The 19171-nt window shown below is 43.4% G+C and overlaps 1 protein-coding gene across 3 annotated transcripts in view; it reads left to right on the top strand.

Moving 5' to 3' along the window:
• Positions 1–19171, top strand: part of TMEM232 (transmembrane protein 232) — a 138466-nt gene that overhangs the window by 93876 nt on the left and 25419 nt on the right. For all 3 annotated transcript variants that reach the window (XM_073344672.2, XM_073344673.2, XM_073344674.2), the window contains exon 12: positions 581–828. In XM_073344672.2, the coding sequence (XP_073200773.1) occupies positions 581–828 (248 nt within the window). The remainder of the gene's footprint in view (positions 1–580; positions 829–19171) is intronic.

Below are 19171 nucleotides of genomic sequence, written 5' to 3'. Positions count from 1 at the left end.
GAATTGAACATTTTACATGTGTATGTCATATACTCAAATTCTGTTCTACTGTGTGTGCACAAAACTGCTTGTTTTCATGCTTTTGGGTGGGCATGCAAAACTGCACATGCAGTTTGAGGCCATATTTCAAACCATGTCCCTGAAAGTTTACAGACTGCCTATTTGTACGATTGGAGAGTTATTGAGGCTCTGTAAAAAGGTTTCTAATGACAAAAAAAAATATGTATAGAAAGATGAGATTTAAACTGGTATAAAAAGTATCAGCTTATTAAAACTGAGAAGTGCCTATTAATGTTTCCAAAGAGGGAAAAAATGCAGAAGTTCTTATTTTCATCATTTTATTCTATAAATGTAAGCAAATGATCTATAGTGTACCTTTTATGTCCCTTACCTCACCCCATATACTGACTCAAAGGAGAAGCACTGAATCAAAGTGAGCCATGGAAAACAGAAAAACACTACATGCCTTATTTATAATTCTCTCTGCAGATGGATTATATCCCAGATCATTTTTGCCATTACCTTATTTCTAGCAGTTTATTGTGGTAGGTTTAATTTTGTTTTTCTTTTCATTCAACAGGCTGAGGCAAATGGTCCAGCAAATCCTTTTATTAGTTCAAGTGCAAATGCTCCATCATCTCCCAGGACCTTAATCTCCTGCCAGTATGTGGGCTGGAGAGTTGCCAGTGTACTCTCCCAGGTCTTCTTACCACCCATTGGTCCCAACATCCCTCTGCCAAGCAAACCTAAGCAGAAGCTATCTCCTATGCAACATCAGCACTCAGAGCAGTGTGAGGTGGAGAAAAGAATTGCACTTCCTTCTCTAAGGTATTTGTTTCCTACATATAAACCTCTGTCCCTGCCCCTTCACATACTCCATTTATTCTTCTGTTTATAAGGGATATATAGATCCCAAGTTAATGACATTTATATTTTTACAACACTCCCTAGTCCCCTGAATTCAGCATCTGAAAAGGTTCAGCAAAGTATATTTGGAGTAAAATTAGTCTGGACCATGTCTAATTTTTATGCTGAAAGACTTGTGTGCTTTGCATTGCAGTCACTTGGTTGTATGTCATCTCAGCCTGGTGGATTATCAAGTTTAAGAATAAGGTCTTTTTAAAAAGGAAAAATTTTGCACACCAAAGTCATATAATTAAAGACTTTCTGAATTTATTTTAAGAACATGAGAATGGCCATACTGCGTCAGACCAAAGGTCCATCTAGCCAAGTATCCTGTCTTCCCACAGTGGCCAATACCAGGTGCCCCAGAGGGAATGAACAGGACAGGTAATCAAGTGATCCATCCCCTGTTAGCCTCTGTTTGCCAAAATGGGTAAGGACACCATCCCTGCTCATCCTGGCTAATAGCCACTGATGGACCTATCCTCTATGAACGTATCTATTTCTTTTTTGAACCCTGTTATAGTCTTGGCCTTCATAACATCCTCTGGTAAGGAGTTCCATAGGTTGACTGTGTTGTGTCCAGAAATAGTTCCATTTGTTTGTTTTAAACCTGCTGCCTAGTAATTTCATTTGGTGACCCCTAGTTCTTGTATTATGAGAAGGGGTAAATAACACTTCCTTATTTACTTTCTCCACATCAGTCATGATTTTATAGACTTCAATCGTATTCCCCCCTTATTCATGTCTTTTCCAGATTGAAAAGTCCCAGTCTTATTAACCTCTCCTCATACGGAAGCCATTCCATACCCCTAATCATTTTTGTTGCCCTTTTCTGTACCTTTTCCAATTTCCATATATCTTTTTTGATATGGGGCAACCACATCTGGAAGATGTGGGTGTACCATGGATTTATATAGAAGCAATAGGATATTTTCTGTCTTATTATCTATCTCTTTCTTAATGATTCCCAACATTGTTCGCTTTTTTGACTGCTGCTGCAAACTGAATGGATGTTTTCAGACAACTATCCCCAATGACTCAAAGATCTCTTTCTTGAGTGGTAATAGCTAATTTAGACCCCATCATTTTATTTATTTATATATTATATAGTTGGGATTACATTTTACCATAAGCATTACTTTGCATTTATCAACATAGGATTTCATCTGCCATTTTGTTGCCCAGAGATCCTTTCGTAGCTCTTCACAGTCTGCCTGGGACTTAACTATCTTGAGTAATTTTTTTTTTATCTGTAGATGTTGCCACCTCACTGTTTAACCCTTTTTCCAGATTATTTATGAATATGTTGAATAGGACTGGTCCCAGTACAGACCCCTGGGGACACCATTATTTATCTCTCTTCATTCTGAAAACTATTTATTCCTACCCTTTGTTTCCTATATTTTAACCAGTTACCAATCCATGAGAGCATCTTCCCTCTTATCCCATGACAGCTTACTTTGCTTAAGAGCTTTTGGTGAGGGACCTTGTCAAAGGCTTTCTGAAAATCTAAGTACACTATATCCACTGGATCCCCCTTGTCCACATTTGTTGAGCCCCTCAAATAATTCTAGTAGATTGTGAGGCATGATTTTCCTTTACAAAAAACATGTTGACTCTTCCCCAACAAATTATGTTCATCTATGTGTCTGACAGTTCTGTTCTTTACTATAGTTTCAACCAGTTTTCCTGGTACTGAAGTCAGGCTTGCCAGCCTGTAATTGCTGGGATCACCTCTGGAGCCCTTTTTAAGAATTGGCATCACATTAGCTATCCTCCAGTCATTTGGTACAGAAGCTGATTTAAATGATACGTTACAGACTACAGTTAGTAGTTCTGCCATTTCACATTCGAGTTCCTTCAGAACTCTTGGGTGAATACCATTTCATCCTGGTGACTTATTACTGTTTAGTTTATCAATTTGTTCCAAAACCTCCTCTGACACCTCAATCTGGGACAGTTCCTCAGAGTTGTCACCTAAAAAGAAAGATTCCCAAACCTGAGCCACCCTCACATCCTCGTCTGTGAAGACTGATGCAAAGAATTCATTTAGTTCCTCCACTGAGTTCTCCTTTAGCATCTTGATCCTCCAGTGGCCCCACTGGTTGTTTAGCAGGCTTCCGGCTTCTGATGTACTTAATTTTTTTTTTTTGCTATTACTTTTTGAAGGACAAAGTTCCTTTTGAATCAGGTGATATAGCAACCCAGTTTTCAGGAAGGTATCCAATAATCAAAATAAAACAAGATCACTCAGGACTGTACACTGATTTAAATGAACTCTTTTTGGTCCAGTCCTGTCATCCTGCCACATATGAAAGTAACACCAAGGATCTCACTTATATTAGTAAACATATATTTTATTCCAGGAGGAAATGAAATGTCAAGCCACAAATTTAAAAGATGAAGTGCATGGGCAAAATACCAATATTTTACTACTAATCCTGGTACAAAAAGAGTTAAAAAAATTATCAAATGTCTCAGTTGTATATATGGTACTGGATGTGAAAGGACTGTGCAATATGATCAGTGTATATATCATAATTTTCTTTACTTGTGTCATAAATATAAACGGAAGGGTAAACCCCTTTGAAATCCCTCCTGGCCAGGGGAAAGCTCCTCTCACCTGTAAAGGGTTAAGAAGCTAAAGGTAACCTCGCTGGCACCTGACCAAAATGACCAATGAGGAGACAAGATACTTTCAAAAGCTGGGAGGAGGGAGAGAAACAAAGGGTCTGTGTGTCTGTCTATATGCTGGTTTCTGCCGGGGATAGACCAGGAATGGAGTCTTAGAACTTTTAGTAAGTAATCTAGCTAGGTATGTGTTAGATTATGATTTCTTTAAATGGCTGAGAAAAGAATTGTGCTGAATAGAATAACTATTTCTGTCTGTGTATCTTTTTTGTAACTTAAGGTTTTGCCTAGAGGGGTTCTCTATGTTTTTGAATCTAAATACCCTGTAAGATATCTACCATCCTGATTTTACAGGGGGAATTTCTTTATTTCTATTTACTTCTATTTTTATTAAAAGTCTTCTTGTAAGAAAACTGAATGCTTTTTCATTGTTCTCAGATCCAAGGGTCTGGGTCTGTAGTCACCTAGGCAAATTGGTGAGGCTTTTTACCAAACCTTGTCCAGGAAGTGGGGTGCAAGGTTTTGGGAAGTATTTTGGGGGGAAAGACGCGTCCAAACAGCTCTTCCCCAGTAACCAGTATTAGTTTGGTGGTGGTAGCGGCCAATCCAAGGACAACGGGTGGAATATTTTGTACCTTGGGGAAGTTTTGACCTAAGCTGGTAAAGATAAGCTTAGGAAGTTTTTCATGCAGGCCCCCACATCTGTACCCTAGAGTTCAGAGTGGGGGAGGAACCTTGACATGGTGGCATAGTGGTGAGATTAACCTGAAATCATTTTGAGATCCAGTTGAGATTTTTGTGAACTAGAAATACAGATTTTAAAAAGGAAATTTTTTTTTCCTTTGGAAAGGAAGTCCAGAAAGCAGCTGAAACTGAAAGCAGCTTGTTTTTTCTCTGCTTTGTGGCCAAGCAGAGACAAAAGGGGATTATCTTTGTGAATTGCAGGTTTTCTTTGCCTGGAAGCAGGGTACTTAACTCCAGCAGGGAAATTCAGAGTCTTCCAACCCAGAGTTTTTTTTTTCCTTCCTAAAAGTAAATAGGGTGTGTGTGTTCTACCCATTTGCTTTTTCTTTGGGCTGGGTAGGCAGGTTTCCAAGTAGTTGGAGGTTTTTTGCTTTAATTTGGGCCCAGAGCAGAAACAAGGGAATTGTCTTTTTCTGTAGGCTGACAATCACTATCAGAGAATAGGTATTCTATTCCAGCACAGCAAAATTTTACAGCCAAGTTTTGTTTGTTTATTTCTAAACCTTGGGTGTAAAGTTAGTTAAAAACAGAGAGGTTAGAATGACAAAATCCGCGGCTCGACTACAGCTGGAATTAGCCAAATTTCAGGCTGAGGAAAGACAAAGGGAACATGAAAGACAGATAGAACTCATGCGGCTGAAGAAGGAACAAGAAAGGGAGGCAACGAGAGAAGCAGAACACCACCAGGCGGCTGCTCACAGGAGAGCTATGGAAGCAAGGGACAAAGAACTGGAGGAGAAGGAAAAAGAGAGGAAGTATGTGGAGGAGATGGAGAAGATAAAGGCTCAGCAGAATATCCCAACAAACCCTAGTAATCCTTCTCCAAGTACCACTTCCCATCCCAGAAAGTTCCCCACCTACAAGGCAGGCGATGATACTGAGGCCTTCCTAGAAAACTTCGAAAGGGCCTGCCTTGGGTACAACATCTCTACTGACCAATACATGGTAGAGCTGAGGCCGCAGCTCAGTGGACCCTTAGCTGAGGTGGCAGCTGAAATGCCTAAAGAACACATGAACAAGTATGAACTGTTTAAATCCAAGGCGAGAGTCAGAATGGGGATAACACCCGAGCAGTCTCGTCGGAGGTTCAGAGCCCTAAGGTGGAAACCAGACATGTCATTTACCCGACATGCCTACCACATTGTGAAACATTGGGATGCCTGGATATCAGGAACAAGTTTTGAATCTCCAGTAAATTTGCCCTTCCTAATGCAAATGGAACAATTCTTAGAGGATGTTCCTGAGGAAATAGAAAGATACATCCTAGATGGGAAACCCAAAACTGTAATCGAGGCAGGAGAGATTGGAGCCAGATGGGTGGAGGTGGCAGAGAAGAAGAAAACTGGTCGCAGTTGGAGCGGAGACCAGAAGGGACCACCCCAGACCACACCCTATTACCAGGGGCCGCCCAAGGCCCCACCTACCTCCCAAAGAACCCTCCAGACCCCTTATCATCCCACCACCCCATTCTCCAGCAACCCACCTCGCCCCAGTGACCCGTTAGCTGGACGATGTTTTAGATGTAACGAGCTGGGGCATGTAAAGGCCAACTGCCCCAAGAACCCCAACAGATTACAGTTCATTGCACCGGAATCACACCAGAGGTCTGCAGGCCCAGATACCTCCCAGATACCCTTGGAGCGGAGGGAAACTGTGAGTGTGGGCGGGAAGAAGGTCACCGCGTGGAGGGACACTGGAGCACAAGTGTCAGCTATCCATGCTTCCTTAGTGGACCCCACTTTAATCAACCCAGAGATCCAAGTGACGTTTCAACCCTTCAAGTCCAACTCTTTCGATTTGCCTACAGCCAAGTTGCTTGTCCAGTACAAGGGCTGGTCAGGGATGTGGACTTTTGCAGTCTATGATGATTATCCCATCCCCATGCTGTTGGGGGAAGACTTGGCCAATCATGTGAAGCAGGCCAAGAGGGTGGGAACGGTCACCCGCAGCCAGGCTAAACAAGCCGTGAGGCCTAGCTCTGTTCCGGAAACTTCTATCAGGACCCGGTCAGAGGTGATGGACCCGGACCCCAGGCCAATGTCTGCAACAGCAGTAGTGGATCCAGTCCCAGAGACCCAGACGGAACCAGTCCCAGAACCAGCTGAACAACCAATACCAGACCCCGTGTCAGCACTGAATCCAGTACTTGCAACCTCAACACCAGAGGGCCCCACCGAACCTGAACTGGCAGCAGCCGATAACCCTACACAAGAGGCTCGGCCGGAGCCTGAATCCCAACATAGTGCACCAGCGGAGAGTGGTTCACAGTGAACAGAAACAGCTCCATCCCCTATATCGCTTCCAGAGGGACCAAGCCTAGATCCACAATCCAATGAGGGACTGATGTCTTCAGCATCAAGGGAACAGTTCCAGACCGAACAGGAAGCAGATGAAAGCCTCCAGAGAGCTTGGACGGCGGCACGGAGCAACCCACCGCCTCTCAGCTCTTCTAATCGATCCAGGTTTGTTGTAGAAAGAGGACTTTTATACAAGGAAACTCTTTCTGGTGGACACCAGGAAGACTGGCATCCTCAGAGACAGTTGGTAGTTCCAACTAAATACCGGGCCAAGCTCTTGAGCTTAGCCCACGATCACCCTAGTGGCCATGCTGGGGTGAACAGGACCAAAGATCGTTTGGGGGGGTTATTCCACTGGGAGGGAATGGGCAAGGATGTTTCTACCTATGTCCAGTCTTGTGAGGTGTGCCAAAGAGTGGGAAAACCCCAAGACCAGGTCAAAGCCCCTCTCCAGCCACTCCCCATCATTGAAGTTCCATTTCAGCGAGTAGCTGTGGATATTCTGGGTCCTTTTCCGAAAAAGACAGCCAGAGGAAAGCAGTACATACTGACTTTCATGGATTTTGCCACCCGATGGCCGGAAGCAGTAGCTCTAAGCAACACCAGGGCTAAAAGTGTGTGTCAGGCACTAGCAGACATTTTTGCCAGGGTAGGTTGGCCCTCCGACATCCTCACAGATGCAGGGACTAATTTCCTGGCAGGAACTATGAAAAACCTTTGGGAAGCTCATGGGGTAAATCACTTGGTTGCCACTCCTTACCGCCATCAAACAAATGGCATGGTGGAGAAGTTTAATGGAACTTTGGGGGCCATGATACGTAAATTTGTAAATGAGCACTCCAATGATTGGGACCTAGTGTTGCAGCAGTTGCTTTTTGCCTACAGAGCTGTACCACACCCCAGTTTAGGGTTTTCCCCGTTTGAACTTGTATATGGCCGTGAGGTTAAGGGGCCATTGCAGTTGGTGAAGCAGCAATGGGAGGGATTTACACCTTCTCCAGGAACTAACATTCTGGACTTCGTAACCAACCTACAAAACACCCTCCGAACCTCTTTAGCCCTTGCTAGAGAAAACTTACAGGATGCTCAAAAAGAGCAAAAAGCCTGGTATGATAAACATGCCAGAGAGCGTTCCTTCAAAGTAGGAGACCAGGTCATGGTCTTAAAGGCGCTCCAGGCCCATAAAATGGAAGCATCGTGGGAAGGGCCATTCACGGTCCAGGAGCGCCTGGGAGCTGTTAATTATCTCATAGCATTCCCCACCTCCAACCGAAAGCCTAAGGTGTACCATATTAATTCTCTTAAGCCCTTTTATTCCAGAGAATTAAAGGTTTGTCAGTTTACAGCCCAGGGAGGAGACGATGCTGAGTGGCCTGAAGGTGTCTACTACGAAGGGAAATGTGGTGGTGGTGTGGAAGAGGTGAACCTCTCCATGACCCTTGGGCGTATGCAGCGACAGCAGATCCAGGAGCTGTGCACTAGCTATGCGCCAACGTTCTCAGCCACCCCAGGACTGACTGAATGGGCATACCACTCCATTGACACAGGTAATGCTCACCCAATTAGGGTCCAACCTTACCGGGTGTCTCCTCAAGCTAAAACTGCTATAGAATGGGAGATCCAGGATATGTTACAGATGGGTGTAATCCACCCCTCTGAAAGTGCATGGGCATCTCCAGTGGTTCTAGTTCCCAAACCAGATGGGGAAATACGTTTTTGCGTGGACTACCGTAAGCTAAATGCTGTAACTCGCCCAGACAACTATCCAATGCCACGCACAGATGAACTATTAGAGAAACTGGGATGGGCCCAGTTCATCTCTACCTTGGACTTAACCAAGGGGTACTGGCAGGTACCGCTAGATGAATCTGCCAAGGAAAGGTCAGCCTTCACCACACATCTCGGGCTGTATGAATTTAATGTACTCCCTTTCGGGCTGCGAAATGCACCCGCCACTTTCCAAAGACTTGTAGATGGTCTCCTAGCGGGATTAGGAGAATATGCAGTCGCCTACCTTGACGACGTGGCCATATTTTCGGATTCCTGGGCAGACCACCTGGAACATCTACAAAAAGTTCTTGAGCGCATAAGGGAGGCAGGACTAACTGTTAAGGCTAAGAAGTGTCAAATAGGCCTAAACAGAGTGACTTACCTTGGACACCAGGTGGGTCAAGGAACTATCAGCCCCCTACAGGCCAAAGTGGATGCTATCCAAAAGTGGCCTGTCCCAAAGTCAAAGAAACAGGTTCAATCCTTCTTAGGCTTGGCCGGTTATTACAGACGATCTGTACCGCACTACAGCCAAATCGCCGCCCCACTGACAGACCTAGCCAAAAAGAAACAGCCAAATGCTGTTCAGTGGACCGAAAAGTGTCAGAAAGCCTTTAACAAGCTTAAAGCGACACTCATGTCTGACCCTGTACTAAGGGCCCCAGACTTTGACAAACCGTTCCTAGTAACCACAGATGCGTCTGAGCGTGGTGTGGGAGCAGTTTTAATGCAGAAAGGACCTGATCAAGAATTCCACCCTGTAGTGTTACTCAGCAAAAAACTGTCTGAGAGGGAAAGCAACTGGTCAGTCACTGAAAAAGAATGTTTCGCCATTGTCTACGCTCTGGAAAAGCTACACCCATATGTTTGGGGACGGCGTTTCCACCTGCAAACCGACCATGCTGCAGTGAAGTGGCTTCACACCGTCAAGGAAACTAACAAAAAACTTCTTCGGTGGAGTTTAGCTCTCCAAGATTTTGATTTCGACATCCAACACATCTCAGGAGCTTCTAACAAAGTGGCTGATGCACTCTCCCGTGAAAGTTTCCCAGAATCAACTGGTTAAAATCGTCCTTGAGATGTAGAAAATATTGTTAGTCTTTATGTACTTGGTAGTATATTTAGAGATGCATGTGTCTTATTAACTCTGTTTTTCTTAGAGCTCCAGGAAGAAATCCCAGCCAGTGTTTCACCCTAGCTGAGATTTGGGGGGCGTGTCATAAATATAAAGGGAAGGGTAAACCCCTTTGAAATCCCTCCTGGCCAGGGAAAGCTCCTCTCACCTGTAAAGGGTTAAGAAGCTAAAGGTAACCTCGCTGGCACCTGACCAAAATGACCAATGAGGAGACAAGATACTTTCAAAAGCTGGGAGGAGGGAGAGAAACAAAGGGTCTGTGTGTCTGTCTATATGCTGGTTTCTGCCGGGGATAGACCAGGAATGGAGTCTTAGAACTTTTAGTAAGTAATCTAGCTAGGTATGTGTTAGATTATGATTTCTTTAAATGGCTGAGAAAAGAATTGTGCTGAATAGAATAACTATTTCTGTCTGTGTATCTTTTTTGTAACTTAAGGTTTTGCCTAGAGGGGTTCTCTATGTTTTTGAATCTAAATACCCTGTAAGATATCTACCATCCTGATTTTACAGGGGGAATTTCTTTATTTCTATTTACTTCTATTTTTATTAAAAGTCTTCTTGTAAGAAAACTGAATGCTTTTTCATTGTTCTCAGATCCAAGGGTCTGGGTCTGTAGTCACCTAGGCAAATTGGTGAGGCTTTTTACCAAACCTTGCCCAGGAAGTGGGGTGCAAGGTTTTGGGAAGTATTTTGGGGGGAAAGACGCGTCCAAACAGCTCTTCCCCAGTAACCAGTATTAGTTTGGTGATGGTAGCGGCCAATCCAAGGACACGGGTGAAATATTTTGTACCTTGGGGAAGTTTTGACCTAAGCTGGTAAAGATAAGCTTAGGAGGTTTTTCATGCAGGCCCCCACATCTGTACCCTAGAGTTCAGAGTGGGGGAGGAACCTTGACAACTTGTTTGTGCTGTACAGATTTTTTCTGTGCCATACTCCATTTCTCATTTTATCTTTGAATTGCTATAGTGTGTTAGGTTAGTTAATATTTTCACCCCTTGAAGGGGGAAGGCATTATATAATTGCTATTATGTAATTAAGAAGTTACTTTCACTTAGAACAACTTAGCGTTAAAATAGAAAGCATGTCCAAGGTCAGTATGAAACATCACTTTCTAACTCAAAGGAATTAAATATCTATACAACTTCACTTCAGACTAGCATAGTAAAGGTCATACTCTGATGACTAAAGGATATTAAAAAAAAAAAAAAAAAAAAACCCACAATGTTCTTTCCGCCACAAATAATCCTGACAAGCTAGGCCTTTTGAAGGATGGTAAATTCTTAGAAACCAACGCATAGCAATGGTGAAAATATCCTTAGAGGAGACAGCTACATATAAACATGTGACAGCTTCTGGCAATAAATAAAGCATGACTTTTCCCACATGTATCAAAGGAAAAATGTGTCAGATCTGAATTGAAGTATGACTACTGTCTGTTGCCTAAAGAAGAAGGAATGTAATCCAGAAATTCTTGATGCTAGTATTTGAAGTCATGCACTGCTGATTCAAGATCCAGAAAACAATTCATAACAATTACAGTAATTCAGGTTCTGAAAGCAATATGTAGCCTGATAGGCTTACTGAGCAGAGACAAGTTTGTGGAAATGGATTTTCAGACCCTCATGACCTAGATTTGCGGTGTTCTGGAAGCCAATAATATCCCTAGTAAAAGTGTTTGAACCTTCTCTTCGAAGCCTAAAACTATGTGATGCTCAACATGTGCAAGTTAAATTAGGCCTCTCTCAACTTTTGCCTACAGCCCTCTTCAACAATCGGCTCATTTTGGCTGGCACCCTCAGCCGCCACCCTTCTCAGCTCAAGCAAATAGACCTCAGAGCTGCTCTAAATTGTGTCTGTCTGCAACATTTCTCCCACCTCAAGAGACCTTTCAGGCTCACAGGGATCACTGGAGTACAGTGATGCTCTCGACGTGCCCCTTTTCTCTCAGACATGCTCCGACATATCTCCTCCATCTGGCAGCAGGCCATAGGATGGCCACCTGCTTACTCCCCTTATACTAGGAGAATCCCCATGTAGCCAGTGATGCTGCAGCAGTGTAAAGGAGCTGGGAAGGAGAGTCAGGGGCAAGGGAAGCCAATAGAGCCATGCCAGTTTACACCAGCTGAAGATCTGGGCCAATATTCTTACTGCAATAGGAACTCCATGTCCAACTCACTACAACCAACTGATCTAAAAATCTTCTTTTCAGCTGCTTCAAAATATTATGCATGGGAGAACCCAAGGGAAAGGAAATTACAGATATGAAATGAGATGGGATTGCAGCACCTTCATGGCCTGTGACCTGCCTCTCAGTGAAGTGAAAAGCAAGTTAATTACTGATTTAAAAACAAAAAACAAACCAACCCCCACACTGAGTCATGCCACAGACTAAGTACAGCAGCAGGGCTCTGACAAAAAGACAGTGATAAACTGTGATGCATTTCACATACTGCAAAATGCTAGAAACCTAATTGCTGAGACACTACATACTTGATTTTCTATTGTATCTGAGAACCAGTTGGAACTCTTTGATCTTTAGTCATCATCCAGCACTGGTGTAAGAAAGCAGCAGGTTAACTACTCTACCAAACCCCCGACTTCCTTCCTATCCTGGCCCTTACCCACACCAATATACTGCTTCCCTCTCCTTATACTGGAGCCACATCCACCAGCCTCCCACCAGTGCAGAGTTCCTCTGTGAAGAAAGAAATCTCCATTAGCTATCTCTGGCCACTTTGCCCTGCTTACAGTGACATTAGCAGACCAGAGGAAGCAGGGCCATAGCTATTTCCATGTTCATAGCTGCCCAATATCTACTCTATCTTGAAAGAAGGGTGAAGGTATATTGTCAATCCTGGTTACTCATCAGAGTGTTTGTCTAGACTTTGCCGATGTGGTTTGCAGTCTTCTTAATCATTCTGGATCTTTCACTGCTTTTGGATTCTCAGGTGACAGCTGAGCAACACAAGTGCAATTTTCATCTATGGTTATCCCGGTGTGCTGCTGTTCCTCCTCAACACAGACCTCCTCACAGAGGTCTGTGCCTTTGTAACCTCAAGGCTAGAGTACTACCATGCACTCTGCTTAGAGCAACCCTTGAAAAGGACAAACTCATACAGCTACTCCCCTGGAGTGTAGCAAACATCTGAGGGCGTAACACTAGCCCTCAATGATCTGTGCTAGATATTCAGTAGCAGGTGGACGTGTCAGTTAAAACCAAAGTGGTCTGTGACCCAGCTATCTGAGAAACCATCTCTTCCCTTATATCCTGCTCTGGGAGTAAGGATCTGCCAGATCACTCCCACAGCCAGTTCCAGTCAGAGCATTATGAGGGACCTACTCAGGCTAGCAGTCCATCTGAACCTGCTCAGCAAACATCAAGAAACAGCACAAGCTCTTTGTTTAGGCAGGCTTTTCATTGAACTTTATAATAAGGAATGTGGTTTATAAACAAGCAGCTGTGCTGTTAGCCTGTTGATTGGTTATTGAGTGTTTTTACTGATGTATAGCACCTAGTTGCTTTAGAGACAGGTGACACTATATATTTCTAAACAAATAAATAGGTATGTTGAGTAGCCGCTTTCAGCCTTTAGTTCCAGTCAAAGGTTATTTATTGCGTAAACTCTTCTCAGTTACCACGCTGGCCTGTGTTAGGTGTGATAAGAAAACTCATTCAGAATTTAACAGCCAAAGAGAGGCACATGGAAGTCAAAAAGGAGCAGCTAGAGGGCCATAGTTATGCTTGTATTTGCTAAAGTTTAAATAGAGAAACAAGAGAGCCAGATGTGTGTGCATCCCTCCTCTGCCCCCAGCCCCACCAGTCAGTACAAGTTTTGCTGACCTGATAATGTGCAGAAATGTGTATTTTTATAGCTTTGTTTTTCCAAACAAAGAAAATATCGTGCCAGCAGTAGATACTAATTTTGACAGACTGCCGCACTGTGTTAGCATCTGAAAAAACAGTACTAAAAAAAGTCAGATGGAAAAGGTTTAATGCAAACCGTTTTCCTTTCTGGCCAGGCAATAAACACATTTGCTCCATTTTCTAGCTATTTCTACAGCAAGGGTTCTCAGACTTTTGTACTGGTGACCCCTTTCACACAGCAAGCCTCTGACTATGACACCCCTTATAAATTAAAAACCCTATTTAACATTATAAATGCTGGAGGTGAAGTGGGGTTTGGGGTGGAGGCTGACAGCTCACGACCTCCCACGTAATAACCTTGTGACCCCCTGAGGGATCCCGACCCCCAGTTTGAGACACTGTAGAACAGGGGTTCTTTCTTCAGAAAGAAGGCTATGAGAGACTGGATATGTTTGGCTTGATTCACCCTTGCTAGTATGAGGAGGTAAAAATTTCCTATCACTATGAGCAAAAGGGTAGGAGAGATGTACCCCAGGAGCCCTGCTGGTGGAGGCTGACCTGAAACAAGGTGAGTCAATGGCCCATGACCCCTGTACAGCCAATGCCTTTAACTACTTGCAGACTCATACACCTTGAGGCCAGAAGGGACCATCCAAGTCTGACCTCCTGCACATTTCAGGCCACAGAACCTCACCCACCCTCTCCTGTAGTAGGCCCATAGCCTCTGGCTGCGTTACTGAAGTCCTCAAATCTTGATTTAAAGTCTTCAAGTTACAGAGAATTCACCATTTACTCTAATTCAAAACCAGCAAGTGACCCACGCCATACGTTACAGAAGAAAGTGAACTCTCCCTCCCCCCCCCCCGGATCTCTGCCAATCTGAGCTCAGGGAAAATTCCTTCTGATCCCAAATATAGTGATCATTTAGACCCTGAGCATGTGGAGGAGACTGACTAGCCAAACACCTGAGAAAGAATTCCACATAACTCACAGCCCTCTCCATCTAGTATCCCATCTCTGGCTGTTGGAGATATTAGCTACTAGCTGTTGCAGATGGGCCATGTGGCATTGTAGGAAATCTCAACATTCCATCCCCTCTATGACTTCTCAAACTCTGTCTTAAAACAAATTAGGTTTTTTGCCCCCACTGCTCCCCTTGGAACGCTCTTCCAAAACTTCACTCCTCTGATGGTTAGAAACCTTAGGCTTGAAATCAGACAAAAAACTTATTGATGGACAGTTTATATCACTTTGTTCTTGTGCCAGCATTGGTCCTTAATTTAAATAATTCCTCTTCCTCCCTAGTATTTATCCCTCTGATGTATTTATAGAGAGCAATCATATCTCCCCTCATCCTTTATTTTATTAAGCTGAAGGAGCCAACCTCCTTAAGTCTCCTATTATAAGGCAGGTTCTCCATTCCTCTGATCACCCTAGTAGTCCTGCTCTGCACCTGTTCCAGTTGAATTAATCTTTCTTAAACCTGGGAGACCAGAAGTGTGCCCCTTCCTTCTGGGAGAGTAGGGGTTAAAAGAGCCATGCAACATTCTAAGACTTCTCTAGGCTACTGTCCATAGTCTAAGCCCTCTGCTAGATCAGCACCATCCTTATAGACAGCAAACTTGATTTACTCTAACTACTATAGGTCTGATGAAAAGAGTAAGGGGAAAGGAGGAGTGCTAGGAAAGAGTTTTTAAGAGGACATCTTTCTGTGTGACATATCTTTACTGAGTTTGGCCTTCATTTCTTGACATGGGAAAGGCTAGCTGGCAACTTGTTTAATTAGATGCATGTACTTAGAAAGTTTCTTTGAAATAAGCAAATAGGTCTGTCTGAGAGAAGCCATGAGAGGGTCTAGAAAAGTAGCACAAGTAAGCTAGCACTAAGAAAATTTTTACTAAAGCATTTCTTTTATTCCCAAGTGTTTTGTCAGATACTAATACTTGAGGCTGCATCTCAAAATTGTAAGTTACTAAAGGCTTGATCCACAAAATGACTTAGGTTTATAACTGCCACTTTAGGAGGCAAAGTCCAACATTTTGGTACCACTAGCATTCACAGAATCAGTCAGCTGCTACCTAACACATGACTTATGAGGAGAGGCTGAGGAAACTGGGATTGTTTAGTCTGCAGAAGAGAAGAATGGGGGGGAATTTGATAGCTGCTTTCAACTACCTGAAAGGGGATTCCAAAGAGGATGGATCTAGACTGTTCTCAGTGGTAGCTGATGACAGAACAAGGAGTAATGGTCTCAAGTTGCAGTGGGGGAGATTTAGGTTGGATATTAGGAAAAAATTTTTCACTGGAAGGTTGGTAAAGCACTGGAATGCGTTACCTAGGGAGGTGGTGGAATCTTCTTCCTTAGATATTTTTAAGGTCAGGCTTGACAAAGCCCTGGCTGGGATGATTTAGTTGGGGATTGGTCCTGCTTTGAGCAGGGGGTTGGACTAGATGACCTCCTGAGGTCCCTTCCAACCCTGATATTCTATGATTCTAACCCTGTAGGTGCCTATATGTTCTCCATTATAGTCCTCTAGGTGCCTGAATTTCAGCAGCGGGGCAGGTGCACAGCCACCTGACTCCTGACAACATCCAGCAGCTTGGTCTCTAATTAATGTCTTAGTCCCAGTGGGATTCGCAAACTAGGTGTTTCCCCATCTATCTTGCCTTCAGGGCTTGATCCAGGAAGCACAGAGCACAACTAAATCCACACAAGGGGCCATCTCCTCTTACACTCTTCCTACCTGACAATGCAGTGGTTATAAAACTCACCCAGGATGTGGGAGATGCAGGTTTAAATCCTCACACCCTGCCTAAGATGGAGCAGGGACTTGAATCCCACCTCCCACATGAGTGCCACAACAACTGGGCTATAGTGTGTTTTCAGGTGGGTCTGTCAACCTCTCCCGTTGAAGCTGTTCCATGTTATATAAATGATTATACATTGACGTACAGGGACTGGAACCTGGGTCCCCCCGCCTCAGGACTGCGCTAACCACTTTGCTATACAGTCACCTCACTCTTACCCAATGAATATTTAATGATTTACATACAGTGGCACATGTTCAACATGAGATTGAGAGAGTCCTGCCCTCAGAATACTCCATAGCCATACAGCACTCACCTGGGAAATGGGATTCAGAACACTGCTCCATGTGAGGTAGAGTGGGGATTTGAACCCAGAGTGCCTACTTCCTGGCTGAAGTGCTCTAACCACTGGGCTACAGGTTATGGGGGGGGCACCATTTCCTCCCCAGTTTTTGCAGGGTTTGTTTGTTTTGCACAAAATCTGACTAGCCTGCCTTAGGCACACAACTCCAGCAGAGGATTCACAGCTATGAAGCCTGAGTAGGGTTAGGCACCTAAATCCCTCTGAGGGGCAGGGTTTAAGGCCACATCCCCTCCTCAGCATTTCCCACTAGCTAGTTTAGGCAGCTCCCTGCTCAATGTGCCTGCTTCTGTGAATCCCATTCTTAGGCACCTGATTCACCCCAGGCATTGCATAAGAAACCAGGGACCTAACACAGTGTTGCTAGTTCTACTAAGCAGCAGGGTAACCTAAGTGTTAGGTGCTGCAATACTTAGCATTGCAATGCCCAAATCTCTTGGGGCTCTAGCCCTAAGGGCTTGATTTTGCTCTGTCAAAAACAAAAAATGATAATTAAGATCATAGGTGTCTCACTACATACCCTGGGCCTAAACCTGCTCTCATTGAAATCACTGGCAAAACATCTGTTATCCGCAATGCTTCAGGATCTTGTCCCATAAGGTCAGAACATTTAGATGTCAGTGACTCAATAGCAATTGCATGGATGCAAGTATGAGCACAAGTTGGTCCACTATCTATTTCGTTTTAACATCTTTAACTTTTCCTCTTACCTACTTGCTGAGTTCTCTGCTTGTTCTTTCCAAAACAATGGACAAAACCCCTTTATTTTCTTTCTCACCTTCAAACTGTAATATCCTTATCCCTACAGCATACCCACATTGCATTTCAGCTGGAAATAGACACTGTATATTACAGCTCCCTTCCAACCCCCAATTACTTGTCTCCCTTTTTCAGTCTTTCCTTACAGTGATTCAGTCTTCTTCCGCTCAACCACTACTTGTTCCTTAAAAGAGTAGAGCTGCATCAAGCGCTAACCATGTATCTTTAATAAATTAATTGTCATTCATTTATCTTCTTGAGCAGCTTCCACTTCCCTCTCCAGCTCTGCCACTGCAATCTAAGATTAGTAATTGTTAAGCATCCATCATATGTAAAATGAATTCTCTCCATACTTAACTGTTAACCAGAGCACAGTAGCTGTCATTCCTCCACCCCTTTTCTTTTTGTTCAGATAAAAGAAAGTTCAGACAAAGGGGCAAACCCATTGCTAACATTAAGATGCCCACACAGACTGAAAAATGAGAGATAAGGAAAATTCCTGCCACCCAAGTTATTTTGTTGGCCTTATATAGTGATAAACTCTATATATATTCTCATTTTTTTCAGCTGTCCTATTTCTAGGCAGGAATATGTGCTTGTTGTCCCCAAGTTTCCAAGTAAAATATTCTAAGCAGTCACCCAGTTGAACAAGTTGTCCATTAGCCATTCTAATATCAAGAATATAGAGGCAAACTCAGTGAAAACATATCACACAGACAAATGTGTCATCTGTGGAATTGTTTTCCAGCAGATCCTCCTTGCCTCTGTCTTTTCATCAAGTCTTGTTATAAACAATACATTCAGCCTGGTACAGCAACTGTGACACAACCAGCCTAACAGTATGTCACTTAAAACAACAAAACAAAAAACACCCCTAGAAAAGCAGCACTTCTTGATTTTTGCCAGGCCAAAAAGAAACCTGTTTGTAATACCCTATTTTTGTTTCCTCTGATCTGTTAAATATTGTTTTTCAGATGCTGACACAAATGTTGCTTAGATGTAGGATTCTACAAAATCCTTACTTGTGCTGAGTAGCACTTACTCACGTGGGTAGCTCAACTGGGACTATACACATGAGCAAGTGCTACTTGCTGGGAAGTATCGGTTGCGAAAATGGGTCCAAAAAGAATTTACCCACTTATTTCAGTGGGAGCAGGTTTGTGTAAAGGAAAAGTGATGTTTCAAGAATCATTGTTATGAAGCATGAAATTAGAGTGGCGATAAGCAAGGAGACTATTCTTCCAATAGAATTATTGTTTTATTCGTTGCATAGGAGTTTGGATTTTTTTTATCCCCAATGTGGTGAAAACGATGGAAGCCATATCATATTGCAGATAATGGATTAGCACAGTGCTGTTCTACTCACCTAGAGTCAGGTTATGCAGCCCTTGCTTACAAGGAGTAGCACTTTCTACAGTCTAGTAATCTTGATCTCAGTGAGGGTTCCTCACACAGTAAGATACTACTTAGCATTAGTGAGGATGGCAGAATCTGGCCCCTAGAAATCAGCCAGGTGTCCTTGAAAGCATTTTCATCAGTGTTGTGGGTGTGGATAGTGAGAGGAAGCTTTAACAGGAAGAGTAAATAGTTTTGTCAACTCCAATTTTGAGAGCAATTAAACTCTTCTGTATTTTAGTGTTGTAATTATTCTCATCGCCAACAGGCCAATCATTCTGAGCATTGTAAAGAGGTTATTTTAACAAGACCAGTTGTCATTTTAATCAGTGGAGAGTGCCATGTAACAGTGCTTAGTGTCAAAAAAATGGTAAATCAGTAATAGAGCATACAGTGAGGAGAGAGACTGGATAAAAGTCAGGATGGATATGAGAGATGTAGTCAAACACATAGCAGGTTTGCAGTTCACATGCACTGTGCCCAATTATCTCCTCGCTTTT

The sequence above is a fragment of the Lepidochelys kempii genome, chromosome 5 (assembly GCF_965140285.1).
Source record: "Lepidochelys kempii isolate rLepKem1 chromosome 5, rLepKem1.hap1, whole genome shotgun sequence".
NCBI classification, from domain to species: domain Eukaryota; kingdom Metazoa; phylum Chordata; order Testudines; family Cheloniidae; genus Lepidochelys; species Lepidochelys kempii.
This window is presented reverse-complemented; position numbering and strand designations above follow the sequence as displayed.